Genomic DNA, 19,351 nt, shown 5'->3' with positions numbered 1-19,351 from the left:
TAATAAGTAGTAATGTGTGCTACTAACTCAGTTACTGTAAATCTCAGGATCAGCAAAACAAAAGTCACAAGAAGGAGAGGCGATTTGGAACTCTACCTTCAACTGGGCCATCCCAAGTAGTTAATTTGTCCCCCTACTTCTGAGGTCCTTTTTTCAGTTCTTAGTTCTTGGGCAAGAATCAGATTCGTTTTTGGTTTCCTAATTGTTGTAAGACTCCATTGCTGTCTCTTGAATGTGTCCCTCCAAAATTCATGTTGAAGCTTAATCCCTATTGTGGTGGTATTAAGGGGTAGAGCCTTTGGGGAAGTGATTAAGCTATGAGGGCTTCATTCTCATGGAGGGGATTAGTGACCTTATAAAAGAAGTTGAGGCTGGGTGTGGTGGCTCACGCCTGTAATCCCAGCACTTTGGGAGGCCAAGATGGGTGGATCACGAGGTCAGGAAATCGAGACCATCCTGGCTAACACAGTGAAACCCCATCTCTACTAAAATACAAAAAATTCGCTGAGCATGGTGACACATGTAGTCCCAGCTACTCGGGAGGCTGAGGCAGGAGAATCGCTTGAACCCGGGAGGAAGAGGTTGTAGTGAGCAGAGATCACACCACTGTACTCCAGCCTGGGCGACAGAGCAAGACTCCATCTAAAAAAAAAAAAAAAAGTTGAAGGGAGCTCTTTGCCCCCTTCTGCCCCACTTCCTGTAGTGAAGACACTACAAGAAGTTACCATCTATGAAGCAGAGAGTGAGTCTTCTGAATTTGCTGGTGTCTTGATCCTGGACTTCCCAGCCACCAGAACTATAAGAAATACATTTCTATCATTTATAAATTACCTATGCTAAGGTATTTTGTTATAGCAGACTAAGACAAAAATTAGTACCAAGAACTGGGGTGTGGCCATAACAAACACCTAAAACTGTAGAAGTGGCTTTGGAACTGGATGATGGGCAGAGGCTGGAAGAGTTCAGAGGAACGGGCTAGAAAAAGCCTCTTGAGATGAATGGACCATTAAGGGTGATTCTGGTGAGGAATCAGAAGAGGAGAGCTATAGAGAAAGCCTCACTCTTCTTAGAGATTACCTCCATGGTCATGAACAGAATGTTGGCACAAATATGGATGATAAAGGCCATTATAATGAGGTCTCAGACAGGAGTGAGGGACATGTTATTGGAAACTGGAGGAAAAGCCATCCTTGTTACAGAGTAGCAAAAGGCTGGACCCAGTGGCTCGTTCCTGTAATCCCAACATTTTGTGAGGCCAAGGCAGAAGGATTTCCTGAGCCCAGGAGTTCAAGACCAGCCTGGGCAACATAGTGAGACCTCATCTTTACTAAAAAAAAATAATAATAATAAAAATAAAAAATTAGCTAGGCTGGGTGCAGTGGCTTATACCTGTAATCCCAGCACTTTGGGAGGCTGAGGCTGGCAGATCACTTGAGGTCAGGAGTTGGAGAACAGCCTGGCCCACATGGTGAAACCCCGTCTCTACTAAAAATACAAAAATTAGCCAGACATGGTGGCGGGTGCCTGTAATCCCAGCTACTTGGGAGGCTGAGGCAGGAAGATCCCTTATATCTGGGAGGCTGAGGTTGCAGTGAGCAGAGATTGCACCACTGCACTCCAGCCTGGGCAACAGAGCGAGACTTTGTCTCAGAAAAAAAAACAAAAAAACAAAACTGGCATGGTGGCACCTAGCCACTAAGGAGACTAAGGAGAGAGGATCACTTGGGCCCAAGAGTCCAAGGCTGTAGTGACCCTGACAGAGTAAGACTCTATCTCAAAAAAATAAAGTAAAACAACCAAACAACAACCAAAAAAGTGGCAAGGGACTTCACTGAATTGTTTCCCTGTTTTAATGTTTTGTGGAAGGAGGAACTTAGGAGCAGTGAAATTGGATATTTGGTCAAAGAAATCTCTAAGCAAAGTGTTTAGGGATCAACATGGCTTCTCTTGGCTGTTTATAGTAAAATGTGAGAAGAGAGAAATGAATTAAAGATATAATTTATAATCAGAAGTGAAGATTTGGGAAATTCTCAGCTTGGCCATGTAAGGAATAAAAAAGCATGTTCTGGAGAGAACACCAAAAGAGTGGCCTAGTCACCTTTTGATAAGGAGATTAGCCTGCGTGGGTGGAAGCTTGGTGCTGTTCATCAAAACAATGGAAGAATAAACCCACAGCATTTCAGTGATTACCGGTACTGCTCCTGCCATCACAGGCTCAGAGTGCCAAGGCATGGGGGACAGAACTATCAAAAGAGGGGCTTTAGGCGCTAATGAAACCCTGGCAATCCCTTCCTGGCACTGTGTCAAGTCTGCTCCCCAAATTTTGGCACAGTGCTCCTTAGCCATTCCAGGTGTGGCTCCAGTAGGCCCAAATATAGTGCAAGTCACAGTGGCTGCTCCTCTAGAGGGCACAGATGGTGAAACTTGGCAGTGTCTGAGTGATGCCATCTCCAGTGGGTGCAGAGTGCACAAGCTGCAGGGTGTGATAACTTCCACCTAGATTTCAGAAGATGCCCTGGAGAGCCTTAGCAGATCCTGGCAGAGAATTGCTACAGAGGTGAGGCCACCGCTGGGAACCCTCACCAGGGCAAAGCTTAGTGGAGCTGAGGGGGGCGGGGTCGCTCCCTGAGGCCCTAGTCTAGTAGAGCTTCCAGCTTGCAACTCCAGCCTGGGAGAGCCACATGCAGAAGACTCAAACTCTAACCCAGGAGAACTGCAGCATGGGCTGCCCCCAATAAAGTCATGGGGGTGAGGGCCCCTGGTACCCTGGAGGCCCAACTCCTGCTCCAGTGTGTCCAGAAGGCAGGATATCAAGTGGAAGATTATTCTGAAGCCCTAAAAGTTAATGTTTGCCCTGTTGGGTTTTGTATTGGTTGGGACCTATTATCCCTTTCTTCTTTTCTATTTTCTCCCTTTTGGAATGGGAGTGCATGTTCTGTGCCTGTCCCATCATTGCATTTTGGAAACAGGTTGGATTTCACAGACTCACAGCTGGATGGGAATTTGCCTCAGGATGAATTGCACCTTTGAGTCTTACCCATATCTGATTTTGGGAAGGAGTTAAGACTTGTGAGACTATTGGAATGAAATGAATGTATTTTGCCTGTGAAATAGACGTGACTTTTAGAGGGCCAGGAACTGAATGCTGTGATCTGAATGGGTTCCTCCAAAAATTCATGTTGAAACCTAATCCCTACTGTGGTGGTATTAAGAGGCGGGGCCTTTTGGGAAGTGATGAAGTCATGAGGGCTTCACCCTCATGAATGGAATTAGTGCCCTTATAAAAGAGGTTGAAGGGAGCGCCCTGGACCCTTTCTGCTATTAGGATGCAACCAGAAGGCATCATCTTTGAAGCAGAGAATAAACCCTCACCAGGCACTGAATCTGCCGGCACTTTAATTTTGGACCTCTCAGCAACCTCCAGAACAGTGAGCAATAAATTTCTATGGTTTGTAAATTACCCAGTTTTGTACTCCTTGCAGAAGACTTTAAAGAAAATTAATTAATTACCCAGTCTAAGGTGGTTTGTTATAGTAGACTGAATGGACTAAGACACCCAGTTAGAGCCATTTATCGCTTCTCCTCTAACTCCCTCATCCATGATTTTTTAAAAAAGTTTTTGTTTAGTTAAAGAATTCTTGGATTAGGCTGGGCGCGGTGGCTCATGCCTGTAATCCCAGCACTTTGGGAGGCCAAGGCGGGCGGATCACGAGGTCAGGAGATCGAGACCATCCTGGCTAACAAGGTGAAACCCCATCTCTACTAAAAGTACAAAAAATTAGCCGAGCGTGGTGGCGGGCGCCTGTAGTCCCAGCTACTCAGAAGGCTGAGGCAGGAGAATGGCGTGAACCTGGGAGGCGGAGCTTGCAGTGAGCCGAGATCACGCCACTGCACTCCAGCCTGGGCGACAGAGCAAGACTCCGTCTCAAAAAAAAAAAAAAAGAATTCTTGGATTAAAAACTCACCAATTTGCTTCTTAGCCTTCTTTTTGTGCTTGCCCTTTGAACTTTACATGTCTTTTGGAAGCCAAATCTTAATGGAAGATAGAAATTTCAAAAGGCCTCATGGAAAGTTTTCTGTGGTTATGGAAACTAGTTTAGCAGTACCTATTTTAGTTTGAGATACTTGCCCTTTTCTTACAGGCTGTCTTATGGTTATATGTTACAGATCTTAAGATTATTTATACAGTTGACCTTTGAACAATGCAAGGGATAAGGGCGCAGCCCCTGTGCAATCACAGATCCATGGATAGCTTTTGACTCCCCCAAAATTTAACTATTAATATCTTATTAGTGACTATAGAAGCCTTACTATAACAAATAATCAAATAACACATGTTATGTTATATTAATTTTATTTCATATATTAATATGTATTGTATACTGTATTCTTACAATAAAGTAACCTAGGGAAAAATATTACAAAGAAAATCATTAGGAAAATACATTTATAATTCATAAGTGGAAGTGGATTATCATAAAGGTCTTCATCCTCGACGTCTTCACATTGAGTAGGCTGCGGAGGAGAAAGGAGGAGTTGGTCTGGCTGTCTCAGGGGTGGCAGAAGTGGAAGAAAATTCGTGTATAAGTAGACCCTGCCCGGTTCAAGCCTATGTTGTTCAAGGGTCAACTGTATAAGATAATCTCATGGCTGTCTTATTTTAGAAGAGTAAAAACTACATGCTTCTTATAGTGAAAACCAAAATTCTGTCAAATAGTGAAATCTCAATATACCACTTTATAATTTTGTAATTTTTTTCCCTTTAGAATACATATGCTTTCTTGGCTTTTTTTTAACTGTAGATGGCAGTAGCACATAAAATATGTTGATTGAGGGCAGGAAAATGTTCAGAATAATGTTCAATTGCTATGTGATTTTCCCAGCGTAACTAATTCTATTGTCAGAGAAACCACATGATAACATTTAAATTAAGGATGTCTGGATTTTTGGTAGGAGGACTCTGAAATTTAAAACTCCATTTTCCTTAGCATATCAAGTGAATATTAAAAGTATATTTTTACCTCCAACTTTAATACTTCAGTTTGGGATATCAAATTTTTTTTTTTTTTTTGACAGAGTCTCGCTCTGTAACCTAGGCTGGAGAGTGTCGTGGCACGATCTCAGCTCACTGCAGCCTCCGCTTCCCAGGTTCAAGCGATTCTTCTGCCTCAGCCTCCTGAGTAGCTGGGATTATCAGTATGCACCACAACACCCAGCTGATTTTTTTTGTATTTTTGGTAGAGATGGGGTTTCACCATGTTGGCCAGGCTGGTCTCGAACTTCTGACCTCAAATGATCCACCTGCCTCAGCCTCCCAAAGTGCGGGGATTATAGGAGTGATTTCAAAATCACTCCTGACCTGGGATTTCAAAATTAAGGTTCAGGGTTAGAAAGCATGACTGGCTCATCACCCTGTAAACCAATTTTCTTATATTCTGTGGCTGTTCAAGTCTTACCGACTTTCCTTTTGTTTTATTTCTTACGTTTCACTCTCATTATCCTAGTTTAGGAACTTACTGTATCTCACATACTTTTAGACCTTATCTTTCCTATTCAAGTGTGTCATTTCTCTAATTTGTTCATGTAGGAAATGTTTATTAAGGAATTGCTATGTACCAGGCCCTGTGCTAAGAGAAAGGAGCAGAGTGTTGCTAATCACTCTCTGATCAGCCGCAGCTAACAATCTGACAATGAGGGAGGGAAAAAAAGAAAATGTAAACTAGAATTCACTTTCAAAGTCATTTTCATAAAGATAGCCAGTTTTTCTCTATGTCCTCTTTCCCTTCCTCCTCTCTTTTTTTCCTTTCTTTCTTTTTTTTTTTTTTGAGATGGAGTCTCACTCTGTTGCCCGAGATGGAGTCTCACTCTGTTGCCCAGGCTGGAGTGCAGTGGCATGATCTCTGCTTACTGTAACCTCTGCCTGCTGGGTTCAAGTGATTCTCCTGCCTCAGCCTTCCAGGTAGCTGGGATTATAGGTGCCCACCCCCACACCCAGCTAATTTTTGTATTTTTAGTAGAGTTGGGGTTTCGCCATGTTGGCCAGGCTGATCTTGAACTGCTGACCTCAAATGATCCGCCTGCCTTTGCCTCTCAAAGTGCTAGGATTACAGGCATGAGCCACCATGCCCAGCTTCTTTTTTTTTTCTACAAAGCCCTGTAAATCAGCAAAACCAAGCATGTAGGTTGCTAATACCATATAGAAAAAGATCTCCTTAGTAATAATACTGCAGTAGTAATACAACCTGTTTCCAGGGTAAATTGGAATGCTTAGAATAGCTTTGTAGACACTGCTGTTCAAGGAATAGAGTTGACCAGAGGCTAATCAAATAACTCACATTTTTCTTTATAAGTTGTCCATACCCAAGGTCAGCATGATAGAGGATGTGATGTAGTGATAGGTGGAAACTATGCTGTATTTTTTTTAGTGGATTTTATATAAACCTTTTAGCATATCAATAAATGAAGTTACTTTTTTCCCTATTATTTTAAAAGTTGTGTATTTTATCCCAGTTAGTAAATATTTATTGTGCCTTTCCTATGAGCATCCCCTACCACTGTGTTAAATCCTGCAAAGGACATAGTTTAGCAAGGTACTCGCCACCCCTAAAGATCCTGCACTGAAATGGGGGATGCACTGAAAGTGGGGATGTGGGACCAGACATGTGGAGTGAGAAGTGCAAGCATACTTGGAATGCAAGGCAGAATTTGATGAGAGGTACAGACACATTGTCTGTTTTTATGTTTTCTCATGAGGCAAACTTCTGAGTGCCTTATTTAATACCCTTGGTGTATTGTACATAATCAGAACTCTCCAGACATCTGTCAGTATTATTAACTTTTGTTTTTATTTTTTTAAACTATGGAATGAACGGATTAAAACTATTTCATAAACACTTCTAGGTACTGACATCTTCCTAGCCCCAAACTAACATAGTCAAACATAAACAGACGCTAACTAAGGTTCTTAAATACTTGGTAAATGAATAAATGTTGACTAGACTTTAATAACTAGGTCTGAACTATTTTTATGCTTCAGAGGTTATTGTTTGACTCTTTCCTTCAAATGCAAATAAAGAGCTTGAAATGCTTATTAATCCTTCCCTTCAGTTATGTATGGAGCAAGTTAGCAATGAACTTAATGATTCACCCTGGCTGCAGAAACATGTTTCATTTGGTCAGGGAGATAAAAACTAATTAGCATTTTGTCTTGCATAAGGCAGTAGAAATAGAACTATTTCTCTTGTTTGAGGACTTATTAACAATTACATGTAGTCCCTGTAGATATTTTTCTGTCTCAGTTGGGACTTAAAACTTACTATCACGAACACTTTCAAAACTTTACAAAAATAGAACTATATACCTAGCAGTTGCTTCAACAGTTATCCACACAGGGGCCAATCATGTTTCATTAATATCCCCATTCACTGGAGCATGCCTCTTCCCCTTTTTTTACATGAAAATACTTCTAAAGCTATTACTAGGCTGCTAGTTTTTTTGTATTAATTATTATAAATGTCTTCGGGAAAAACATGTTGTGTTTTGTTTTTTAACCAGTGAAAATTTTAAGACCTGGTAACGCATATAAGGTACCTTTCTAAAAAAGTCTTTAGGGGTTCCATTAATCCCCTTTCTAGAGTCTAGCCTTAGGAAATAGAAATTAAGGGCAAGGTCTTTGTACAAAAATGTTTATCACAGCATTCTTTATAATAGTGAATAATTAAAAATGCATATATATCTAATAGAGAATAATAAATCCACATGGTAGAATGTTTTATGGTCTTTAAAATGTCTTCAAAGAGTATTTAATAACACGAAATACTCTTTTTTTTTTTTGAAATGGAGTTTTGCTCTTTTTGCCCAGGCTGGAGTGCAATGGCACGATCTCGGCTCACTGCAACTTCCACCTTCCAGGTTCAAGCGATTCTCCTGCCTCAGCCTCCCATGTAGCTGGGATTACAGGCACACGCCACCATACCTGGCTAATTTTGTATTTTTAGTAGAGATAGGTTTTCACCACGTTGGCCAGGCTGGTCTTGAACTCCTGACCTCAGGTGATCCTCCCGCCTCGGCCTCCCAAATGCTGGGTTTACAGGCGCGAGCCACCGCTCCCAGTCCAATACTCTTTTAAAAAACGATAAAATTGCATCTATATAATAATCCAAGCTGGATAGTATCTTTGTGTACACTGTATGATGGACTGTGGAAGTCTGATTTGCTGTTGCCCTGGTTCTAGTAAATCAAGCTGTACTGCAATTCATTTCTTCGGTTTCAAAGAAAGCTTTTCATTTTTCTGATTTTTAAAGCATTATCAGTTGTCTACTTAATCCTTCCAAATTGCTATTTATTTGCTGAAACCTGCATTGTGACCTCATGTCAGTATTCAGGATACTTGTGCTTTAAGATCCTAGGATATAAGTAAATCAAAGGCATTGCTTATATTTTTAGATGACTGACATTAAGTGCCTTTTAGGCAGCAAGGTTTCCTCATATGTAGGTTAGCAATCAACGTTATTTTCTGCCTGTAGGCTTTTCTTAATAATTAAGAATATTATATTCTTTGTTCCTAACTTTACAGATTATAAGCACACCACAGAGACTAACCAGTTCAGGAAGTGTTCTGATTGGGAGTCCATATACCCCTGCACCAGCAATGGTTACTCAGACACACATAGCAGAAGCTACTGGCTGGGTCCCTGGGTAAGAGTGTTGCAAGTTACTATTTTTAAAACCTTAAAAAAAAAGTTTAGACATTTTTTTCTTACTATCTTCTGTTCTTGTTTTAGTTTAGTTCTTAAAAACAAATGTTTTTCCTTTAAAATCACCTATTTTATTTCACTTTATATCTTACATGTAAATAATCTCTGGAACAATTATTTTTAAACAGAAAAAAACAGTACAATAACTCATAACTAAACCCTGTGACTTTTTAAACTCTGCAGTAGGACTACTTTTATTATTATAACATTTAACTGCTTTGGAGATATAAAAACTATATTTTTATGTATTTTTAACTCACACAAAAAAGGAGTTAAATATTAAGTGTTGGCTATACTCGGAATTTCCCCTATGAATTATTTCCGTAAAAACCAGAAAAGGGTAGGGAAATAGGCCAAATAAATTTTTCATTAAATTTCCTCTTCTTTTTAAACCCTGAACAATTGAATCAATATCCCTTCTGTTACTAATTTGTCACTTTTAGTACAAACTTCTGTATGTTTCATCTTTGCCTGTAAAATACTTATACCTTTCTCCACTCTTTATCGTTTTAGCACCTCATACTTCCATAAAAGAAAAATAAATAAGATAAATTACTCAAAACCTCATTTTGTTACCTTAGATGTTTTGTTACTTTAGAAGTTATTTACATGGTGGAATACTGCATTGGTGATTCTGTCATATGTGAGTTTGAGCAAGCAGATGGTAAATCTTAGTTCAGTAAGAATCTCCTTGCTTCAAGGATATTGAGTGAATTAATAATCCTGGCAAAGTGCTTTAATATGCATACATATGACTATACATAAATACATGCCTACACACATGTACAAACACAAATACATTAAAGACAGAAGAGTTTTGTGTATGCATACTTTTTCATTATCAAATGAGCTGAAATGACAGAATTACCTGTAATCCTATGGGCGTTATTCAATCCTTATGAACATTCTTATGTAGATCTAAGGTTACCCTGGATTTCTCTATAGCCTTGAAAGATTATAATGTGAAATCCAAGCCTGTGCCAGCAGTGTTGGCCCACTTTGGAAGTGACCAGGGTCTGGATGTTTTCAGCCCCATTTGTGCTTTATATTGGAGGTGGCAGGATTGTCTGGTGTTTTTATAGTCAGTATTTCGCAGAGTGAAGAAAATTTTTCTCTATCTTGTTTGCAAGTCTGCAGTGTTTTCCTCTCTAACTATTCATTGAGCTCTTTTCAACTTATGATTATTATGTTGTGATATCTTTTTCACATGATAAAATTAAGATTTATTTTATGTACCTGTCTTTTGTATTTGTTAGTTTTAGTCTTTGAATATATTCAGTGTATAATTTTAGACAAGTTATAATAAAGGATTAATGAAATTAAATTGTATTTAAGTATGTATTGTTTTATGCTATCTTTTTTCCTTTTTAGTGATAGAAAACGGGCTAGAAAATTTATAGACTCTGATTTTTCAGAAAGGTGAGTATGAGTCTAACTATTTTGTTTGGAAGATTTGGCTATATAGAGAGGCTGTTGGCATTGCCACTGCTCTGGTTTAATGCGATGTTTTTCTTCGTGTAACTTTAACTTCTTTCAGTTTTTGCCATTATTTCATTCTGCATTGAGTGCCCCAGTTCACTTATAGTATCTGTATGGTTTCAGTAGAAATTACCCTGTGAGCAGATTGACTATTGGTAGTATGTCCTTTAGTCTCTCCCCTCTTTCCATCTGGGAAATGAAGAGTTCTATCAAAGTGAATACTCCACATTACCCTAACATGCCCAAACTTTAACAATTTTTTCTTTTTTTTTTTGAGATGGAATCTTGCTCTGTCACCCAGGCTGGAGTGCAGTGGCGTGGTCTTGGCTCACTGCAACCTCTGCCTCCCGGGTTCAAGCAATTCTCCTGCCTCAGCCTCCCGAATAGCTGGGATTACAGGCGCACACCACCCTGCCTGGCTAATTTTTGTATTTTTAGTAGAGACGGGGTTTCACCATGTTGGCCAAGCTGGTCTCGAACTCCTGACCTCGTGATCCACCTTCCTCAGCCTCCCAAAGTGCTGGGATTACAGGCATGAGCCACCACACCCGGCTAAGTTTTTCTTAAAACATTTATAAATCATAACAAACTAGCTTGTTTCTTAAGCAATATGTTGGGCATAAGGAAAGTTCATGTTATCTTAGAATATTAGGACAGTGGCTTCTCCATTCTGGCTGTGCATCAGAATCACTTGTAGTCTGTTAAGTAAAAAATAAATGCCTGCCACATCAGAAACTCCTACATTTTCTAATTTGCTATCTCTGATTTGCTGTGCCCTGAGAAACTAGATGGCCAATGTGTTAGAATTCAGTCTAAAATGAAAGTGACTAGGTTCTGAGTGAGAACCGTGGGAATATGTATAAAGGATGTGTGTTTTCTTGCCCTGATACTAGTGCTGTTTCAGTTCCTTGGTGGCTTTTGTTGCTTGCTTCTTGATCCTAATCGTTTTCAACAGATACAATTACTTCTGAGGAGCTGCTGTATCATAGAAATGAAATGTTCTTTACTCTCTAACGGAAAGTCCTCTTTCCAACTCAAACTGGTCTTTACTGGTGTTTATCCTTCAAAAGGGCAACAGAACAAGTTCTTGCAGATGTATTTAGCAATGTTTAAGGCCTTAAAATGGAACTATTTATCAGTTGTGATTGGTGGCACCTCTGCACTGCAAACAGTACAAAAACCAAGATTCTCTCTATACTCCTTTGTAAGTAAGAATTCTAAAGATCTATAAGTGAGAACACATAAAAGTGTTAGGTTAAATTTATAGTATAGCCATTGCTTCAACTTTCTCTTTCTACATTTGGTTCAGTGGCTTTTTTTCCTAGCATTTTTTTTATCATTCTTTAAAAAGTTTTGAATATAACTTTTCTGTAATGTAGCACCACCACCCCTCTGTCAAACCGCGAAGATTGCCACATGTGTTTTTCTTTATTCCTTGTTCTAAATAAGATTTAGCACAGTGGTGTTTCATTTTTTTCTTTATGCTTTTTTTTCTTTTCTTTCTTTCTTTCCTTCCTTCCTTCCTTCTTTCTTTCCTTTCTTTTCTTTCTTTTTTTTTGAGATGGAGTCTTCCTCTGTCTCCCAAGCTGGAGTGCAATGGCTTGATCTCAGCTCACTGCAACCTCCACCTTCTGGGTTCAAGCGATTCTCCTGTCTCAGCCTCCCGAGTAGCTGGGATTACAGACATGCACCACCATGCCCAGCAGGTTTTTGTCTTTGTGTAGAAACAGGGTTTCACCATGTTGGTCAGGCTAGTCTCAAACTCCTGACCTCAAGTGATCCTCCTGCCTTGGCCTCCCAAATTGCTGGGATTACAGGTGTGATCCACCGCGCCCAGCCTCTTTTGTTTTTAAAACAGGGTGTCATTCTGTTGCCCAGGCTGGAGTGCAGTAGCGCGATCTCGGCTCACTGCATCCTCTGCCTCCCAGGCTCAAGTGATTCTCCTGCCTCAGCCTCCCAAGTAGCTGGGACTACAGGCGTGTGCCAGCTAATTTTTGTATTTGTAGTAGAGAAGGGGTTTCACCATGTTGGCCAGGCTGGTCTTTAACTCCTCACCTCAAGTGATCCACCCACCTTGGCCTCCCAAAGTGCTGAGATTATAGGCATGAGCCACCACACCTGGCCTTTTTTGTGTTTTTTACTTTTTTGCTAATTAGGTCAAGTTTAATTTTATAAACATGACTGAAATATTTTGTTGATTTAAATGTTCTGGTTGACTCTCTTTTTAACAAGAAATGAAACTTTTACTATATATTTTGTATAACTCCTTATTTAAATGAAATACATTTATTGCAATTTATACTTGAGATACAATACTATACATTTAAGTTGTATTTACTTTTGTAAACCATAAGAAAATTTATTGGGAAAATGTCAAAAGGTGGTTTGTAGATTCTAGTTACATGCCTGGAAAGAAAGAAAAATACCTTTTTATTATTTGGGTGTAATTCTTTTGAAACTTCAAAGGAAATAATTAATAAAATGTAACATGCTTTTCAAACCGTAGTATATTAGTGGGGTTTGTTTGTTTGTTTGTTTTTTGAGATGGAGTCTCACCCTGTTGCCCAGGCTGGAGTGCAGTGGTGTGATCTCGGCTCATTGCAACTTCTGCTTCCCGGGCTCAAGTGATTCTCCTGCTTCAGCCTCCCAAGTAGCTGGGATTACAGGCATGTGCCACCATGCCCGGCTAATTTTTTGTATTTTCCATAGAGACGGGGTTTCACCGTGTTAGCCCAGGATGGTTTCGATCTCCTGACCTTGTAATCTGCCCGCCTCAGCCTCCCAAAGAATTGGGATTACAGACATGAGCCACCGCGCCCAGCCCAGTCCATCTTAAATTGGAAGCTCTCTATTTAAATCTTAAACATACAGGGTTTATACATTTTTTTAGAACCTGAGCTCTTTCAAACACCAAGACCCTCTCTTTCCAAATAACATCAAAATTTGGCCACGGGATGTAAACACTCTATAAGTTCATAAACCAAACAAAGAAACCAGGAGGAAGCATTCTTTATCAAAGGAACTAAATTAAGAAGCTAAAACCTAAATAAGAAAATGAAACCACAGACTGGGCACGGTGGCTCACACCTGTAATCTCAGCACTTTGAGAGGCTGAGGTTTTTTATGGTGAAACTTGTCTCTACTAAAAATACAAAAATTAGTTGGGCATGGTGGTGGATGCCTGTAATCCCAGCTACTCAGGAGGCTGAGGCAAGAGAATCGCTTGAACCTGGGAGGCGGAGGCTGCAGTGAGCCGAGATCGCACCACTGCGCTCCATTTTGGGCAACAGGGTGAGATTCCAGCCTGGTCAACACAGCGAGACTCCGTCTCATGTTTACTGCCTACCTCCCTCATGCCCACTGCTAAGATCTTATTGAAATTTTAGTATAAAAAATAATTAAAGGGGCTGGGCATGGTGGCTCACGCCTGTAATCCCAGTACTTTGGGAGGCCAGGGTGGCCATATCACTTGAGGTCGGGAGTTCAAGACCAGCCTGGCCAACCTGGTGAAACCCTGTCTCTACTGAAAATACAAAAATTAGTCGAGTGTGGTGGCACATGCCTGTAATCCCAGCTATTCGGGAGGCTGAGGCGCAAGAATCGCTTGAACCCAGGAGGCAGATGTTGCAGTGAGCCGAGTTCGTGCCACTGCACTCCAGCCCCGGCGACCGAGCGAGACTCTTGTCTCAATAACAATAATAATAATAATAATTAAAGTAAATCTGTAAAAGGGCTGTAAAAAATGATAGGGGTATAGATTTTCCAACTAGAAAATGAAAGCTAGTGTTATTATAATGAAAAGTGAAAGTAGAGAAATCTACATCGCATATTGCGTGGAAGAAGTCAGCATCAGAAATGGTAGCCATTGTACCCTACATTGTCACAGAGAGGCTCCAGGCTTAAAGTTGACTTGTGTAGAAAGCAAGAATGAATTGTTGGAGGAAGTAAGGAGGGTGATTAAATAAAGACTTTTAGCAGCTGGGCCAGCTGAACCATCCCAACCCTTCAAATCCCCTTGTACCTCTTATCCCACCTCCATACACAGAGCAGTTGCCCCAGAAACATTTCTCCCCCAGGGCTGAAATTTGGAGAATTGATCCCAGGGAAACAACTGCCTGCTTCAGCTGGGTTTAAGAATTTTAGTATGCCCCAGAACAGGTTTTCCTCATACTGGCATTTGTATTTGTGGGAAGAGAGAGAGACCAGACTGGCTGCCTGCTTGCCTGCTTAGCAGCAAATACAACCTGAAGTTAAGCTTGTTGCCAGCATGGCCCACTCACATCCACAGAAGTTGTGGTTAGCCCTCCACAAGTGGGGGAACCTTCTTAGGAAAACAAGCCTGCATACAAGAAGCTCATGTAAACTCTATATATTGAAAACTTGAATCCAACATTCGTGAACATGAAAGAACAGGACATTTTTGGAAAACTGTGATGAAAGAAAAGGAACAAGATGAATAAACAAAAGTTATGACCCAAGAGGATGTAGAGCAGTAAGATAAAAAAGAACAATAAAATAAAGTTGTACTTATCACCCTTTGAGAGGTCTGAAGGTTCCTGAGAAGAGATAATATTCATGAAAGAAAAAGAAGATCCTATGGAAAAGAAGCAAAGAAGAAAAACATTCTGTGAAGTTTAAAACATGATTGCCGGCTGGGTGTGTTGGCTCACACCTGTAATCCCAGCACTTTGGGAGGCTGAGGCGGGCGGATCAGTTCGAGACCATCCTGGTCCACATGGTGAAACCCTGTCTCTACTAAAAATACAAAATATAGCTGGGCATGGTGGCGCGTGCCTGTAACTACTTGGGAGGCTGAGGCAGGAGAATCGCTTGAACCTGGGAGGCAGAGGTTGCAGTGAGCCGAGATTGCACCACTGCACTCCAGCCTGGCGACAGAGTGAGACTCTATCTCAAAAAAAAAAAAAAAAAAAAAAAAAAGATTGCTAAAAACAGTTCTTCAAGATATTAAAACATGAAAACAGAATTTTTATTTTAATGAAATAACTTGGCAGCAGTCTAGTGTTGCTGCAGAGAATAGCTGGGATCGTCTTATTTGAAGATACCAGAAATCTACTGAGGCAGTGAGAACTACAGGGGCTAAAACTAGAGCAGGAAGAACCTCAGAAAGATGAGGGACTTCCACAGTAGCTTTTAGATATGGGGTTGTTTGCCGTTTGTGGGCAGGAGGCTGAGAATCTAGGGTTTTGTACAAAATAAAGGAGAAAAATTTTATGATCAGTTGATACAGAAAAAAGCACATGACTTGATTAAACTCTACTCATTATGGTAAGTGGCAAACTAGTAATAGAAGGGAACTTAGTATGTTAAAGACAATTGGCAAAAACCAACAGCAGGCCAGGCATGGTGGCTTATGCCTGGCATCCCAGCACTTTGGGAGGCCAACACAGGCGATTCTCTTGTGCCCAAGAATTCGAGACTAGCCTGAGCAACATGGCAGAACCCCATCTCTAGAAAAAATACAAAACTTAGCCAGGCATGGTGGTATACTCCCAAATAGTCCCAGCTATTTGGGAAGCTGAGGCAGGAGGATTGCTGAGTATAGGAGGTCAAGGCTGCAATGAGCCAAGATCAGGCCCCTGCACTCCAGCTTGGGTGACAGAATGAGAAGAATGTCTTTTTCTTTTTCTTTTTTTTTTTTGAGACAGGGTCTTGTTCTGTCGTCCAGGCTGGAGTGCAGTGGCACAATCTTGGCCCACTGCAACCACTGCCTCCTGAGTTTAAGCGATTCTCCTGCCTCAGCCTCCCAAGTAGCTGGGATTACAGGCACCTGCCATCATGCCCGGCTAATTTTTTTTTTTTTCTTTCTATTTTTAGTAGAGACTGGATTTCACCGTGTTGGCCAGGCTGGTCTTGAACTCCTGACCTCAAGTGATCCACCCACCTCGGCCTCCCAAAGTGCTGGGATTACAGGCATGAACCACCGTGCCTGGCCAAGAAGAATGTCTTTAAAACACACACACACACACACACACACACACACACACACACACAAAGAATGTCTTTAAAACACACACACACACACACACGCCAGGCGCAGTGGCTCATGCCTGTAATCCCAACACTTTGGGAGGCTGAGGTGGGTGGATTGCCTGAGCTCAGGAGTTGGACACCAGCCTGGGCAACATGGTGAAACCCAGTCTCTACTAAAAATACAAAAACTTAGCTGGGCATGGCAGGATGCACCTGTAGTCCCAGCTACTCAGGAGGCTGAGGCAAGAAAATTGCCTGAACCTGGAGGCAGAGGCTGCAGTGAGCAGAGATCACACCACTGTACTCCAGCCTGGGTGACAGAGCAAGACTCTGGCTAAAAAACACACACACACACACACACACACACACACACACACACACACAAACCTGACAGCAAACATTACATTTAGTAGTGAATAAAAAGCTTTCAACTTGGCATAAGAAACAAGGAGGATCCCTAGTTAATCAACACCTCTATTCAGTATTGTAGTGGAAATTCTTGCTAGTGCAGTAAGCCAAGAAACAAAATGGAAAGCCTTAATAAAAGAATTGTAAATGAAGAAATAAAATGGCACTATTTGCAGATGATGTGATTGTATCCCAAGAAAAAACAAAAGAATCTACAGACAAATTATGAGAAAAATGAATTTAGCAAGGTTGCTGGATATAAGGGCATATAAAAATGAACAGAATTTTTTTATTCTAGCAAAAAATACGAACAGGCCAGTAAACATGAAAAAGTGCTTATCAGCATTAATCATTAGAAAAATGCAAATGAAAACCACAGTGCAATACCACTTCACATCCATCAGAATGGCTACAATGAAAAGGATAGACAGTGCTAAGTTTGGCAAGGATATGAAGCATCTAGAATGCTCATACACTGCTGGTGGCAGGATAAATTGGTACAGTTGTTTTGGGAGTTAGCAGTATCTGCTGAAGTTGAATATACACATACCCGTAACTCATCAATTCTGTTCCTTGTGTATACTCAACAGAAATTTGTGCACACATTCACCAAAAACATGTACAAGAAAGTTTATAGAAACACTATTAGCCTCCAACTAGAAACAAACCAAATGCCCATCTGCAGAATGGATGAATGAATTGCAGTGTATTCATACCATGAAATGAATGAAATATAGTCACATGAAAAGTGTGAATGAATCCCTCAAATAGTGTTGTCAGATACAAAAGGGTACGTATTATATGATTTTAATTTAAAGTTCAAAATAGGTAAAACTATAATAGAAGTCATGGTAACAGATATTCTTGAGGTGTTGGGTTTGGGTGGAACTGTAACTAGAAGGAGACACAACACAGATGGTTTGCGTACTTTTCTCTATGTGTTAGGTACGTCAATGAAAATTTACATTTAAAAACTCAGGGAGAAGTTAAACACTGTAGCCAGGTAACTCTCAACTTGTAGGCTGTAAGTCACTAGATGATGGGACAGGACTACATAAGAAGAAAAGGAAAGTTTTCTTCCTCATGTTGTGGGCTCCTGTGGTGTTTTCCTACCCATCTTTTATAGACTAAGCTCAGACAAAGGAGTGGAATTGCTGGGTCATACAGTTACTCTTTGTTTAGCCCTTTTGAGTATGGCTAGACTGTTTTCCAAAGTGGCTGTACCGTTTTACATTCCCATAAAAATGTATGAGTATTCCAGTTTCTCCACGTTTTTGCTAACACTTCTTGTGAAATGGTACCTCATTAATAAAAATTAATTTAAAGCATTTTGATTTGCATTCCTTGTATATTCTAGATGGAAATCCCTTATTAAATACATGATTTGCAGAGTTTTTCTCCAATCTGTGAATTGACCTTTCATTCTTAATGGTGTCTTTTGAAGCACAAATGTTTTTAATTGTGATGTTTAATTAATTTATTTTTTTCTTGTGTTACTTATGCTTTTGTGTCATATATCTAAAACATCTTTGCCTAATCCAAGGTCACAAAGACTTAACACCTACGTTTTCTTCTAAGAGTTTGATAGGTTTAGCTCTTACATTTAGGTCTTTGCTTTGAGTTAATTTTTATTAAGGTTAATTTGTCAAATGTAACCCAGAAGCATATAGAAAATCTATGAAGAAAAAATCGGTGGTTTTTTTTTTTTGGTTTTTTTTTTTTGAGACAGCTTCTTGCTCTGTCTCCCAGGCTGGAGTGCAGTGGCGCAATCATGGCTCACTACAGCCTCGACCTCCTAGGCACAAGCAATCCTCCCGCCTCAGCCTCCTGAGTAGCTGGCATATATCACCACACCTGGCTAATTTTTACGTTTTTTGTAGCGATGAGGTCTCACTATGTTTCCCAGCCTGGTCTTGAAATGCTGGGCTCAGGCGATCTGCCTGCCTCGGCCTCCCAAAGTGCTAGGCTTATAGACTTGAGCCACTGTGCTTGGCCAAAATAGGGATTTTTAACATTCATTTTTATAACATTTTTACAGTTATTTTAATTTTTCAAACAAGCCTGGGTTTATTATTTAAAATTATCAGCTAAATTAGAAAAGTAAACTTTTATTTTAATCCTCATTTTCTAATGGTGAAATAAGCATCCTGAACTATTTTTTTCAAGAAAAGGCATACCGTTTCGGAAGGTGGCAGCAGTAGTAGTTAAGCAGATGTGACAATGGAAGTAACTTAAAGAATGAAGAACAGGCTACTCTGGGCACGTTACCTATGGGGTAGTCCTGCTCCACAAGGAGCAATGTAAAAAAAAGAAGAAGAACAGTAAAATGAATACAATAGAGTTTGTATTAGTTTTGCTCAGAAACATGACCCCCTCTCATATTGAATTTGGTCTTGTAGCCATAATTGACGATGAAATACATAACATAATACATAAACTACAGCATCTTATTTGCAGAAATACACTGGCTAATGAAGCCATGAAATTATCAAAACTTAAGCATAAAAGACAACAAAACATAAGTCAGTTCAAAACCAAAAGAACCATGGAGAAATAATAAATTGTTGGGCAACTGTCACCACTATCCATCTCGAGAACTTTTTCATCATCCCGTATTGAAACTGTCCCCATGAAGCATCAACACTACATTTGCCACACTCCCCCACAATCCCTCTGTTCTACTTTCTATGATTTTGACTATAATTTGATTTCATATA

At 40.3% G+C, this 19,351-nt stretch overlaps 1 protein-coding gene across 38 annotated transcripts in view; it reads left to right on the top strand.

The window, feature by feature from the left end:
• TFDP2 (transcription factor Dp-2) overlaps positions 1–19,351 on the top strand; it is a 205,487-nt gene that overhangs the window by 146,193 nt on the left and 39,943 nt on the right. For 31 of the 38 annotated variants that reach the window (XM_054552767.2, XM_054552766.2, XM_054552773.2 and 28 more), the window contains 2 exons: positions 8,576–8,697; positions 10,128–10,175. In XM_054552767.2, the coding sequence (XP_054408742.1) occupies positions 8,576–8,697; positions 10,128–10,175 (170 nt within the window). Of the gene's footprint in view, positions 1–3,325; positions 3,429–8,575; positions 8,698–10,127; positions 10,176–19,351 lie in introns of all 38 variants that reach the window. The other 7 variants (XM_054552785.2, XM_054552784.2, XM_054552782.2 and 4 more) reach the window with 1 other exon arrangement.

This window comes from Pongo abelii, chromosome 2 (genome assembly GCF_028885655.2).
Source record: "Pongo abelii isolate AG06213 chromosome 2, NHGRI_mPonAbe1-v2.0_pri, whole genome shotgun sequence".
NCBI lineage: Eukaryota > Metazoa > Chordata > Mammalia > Primates > Hominidae > Pongo > Pongo abelii.
Note: the sequence above shows the minus strand (reverse complement) of the source record. Positions and strands in the feature narration are given on the sequence as shown.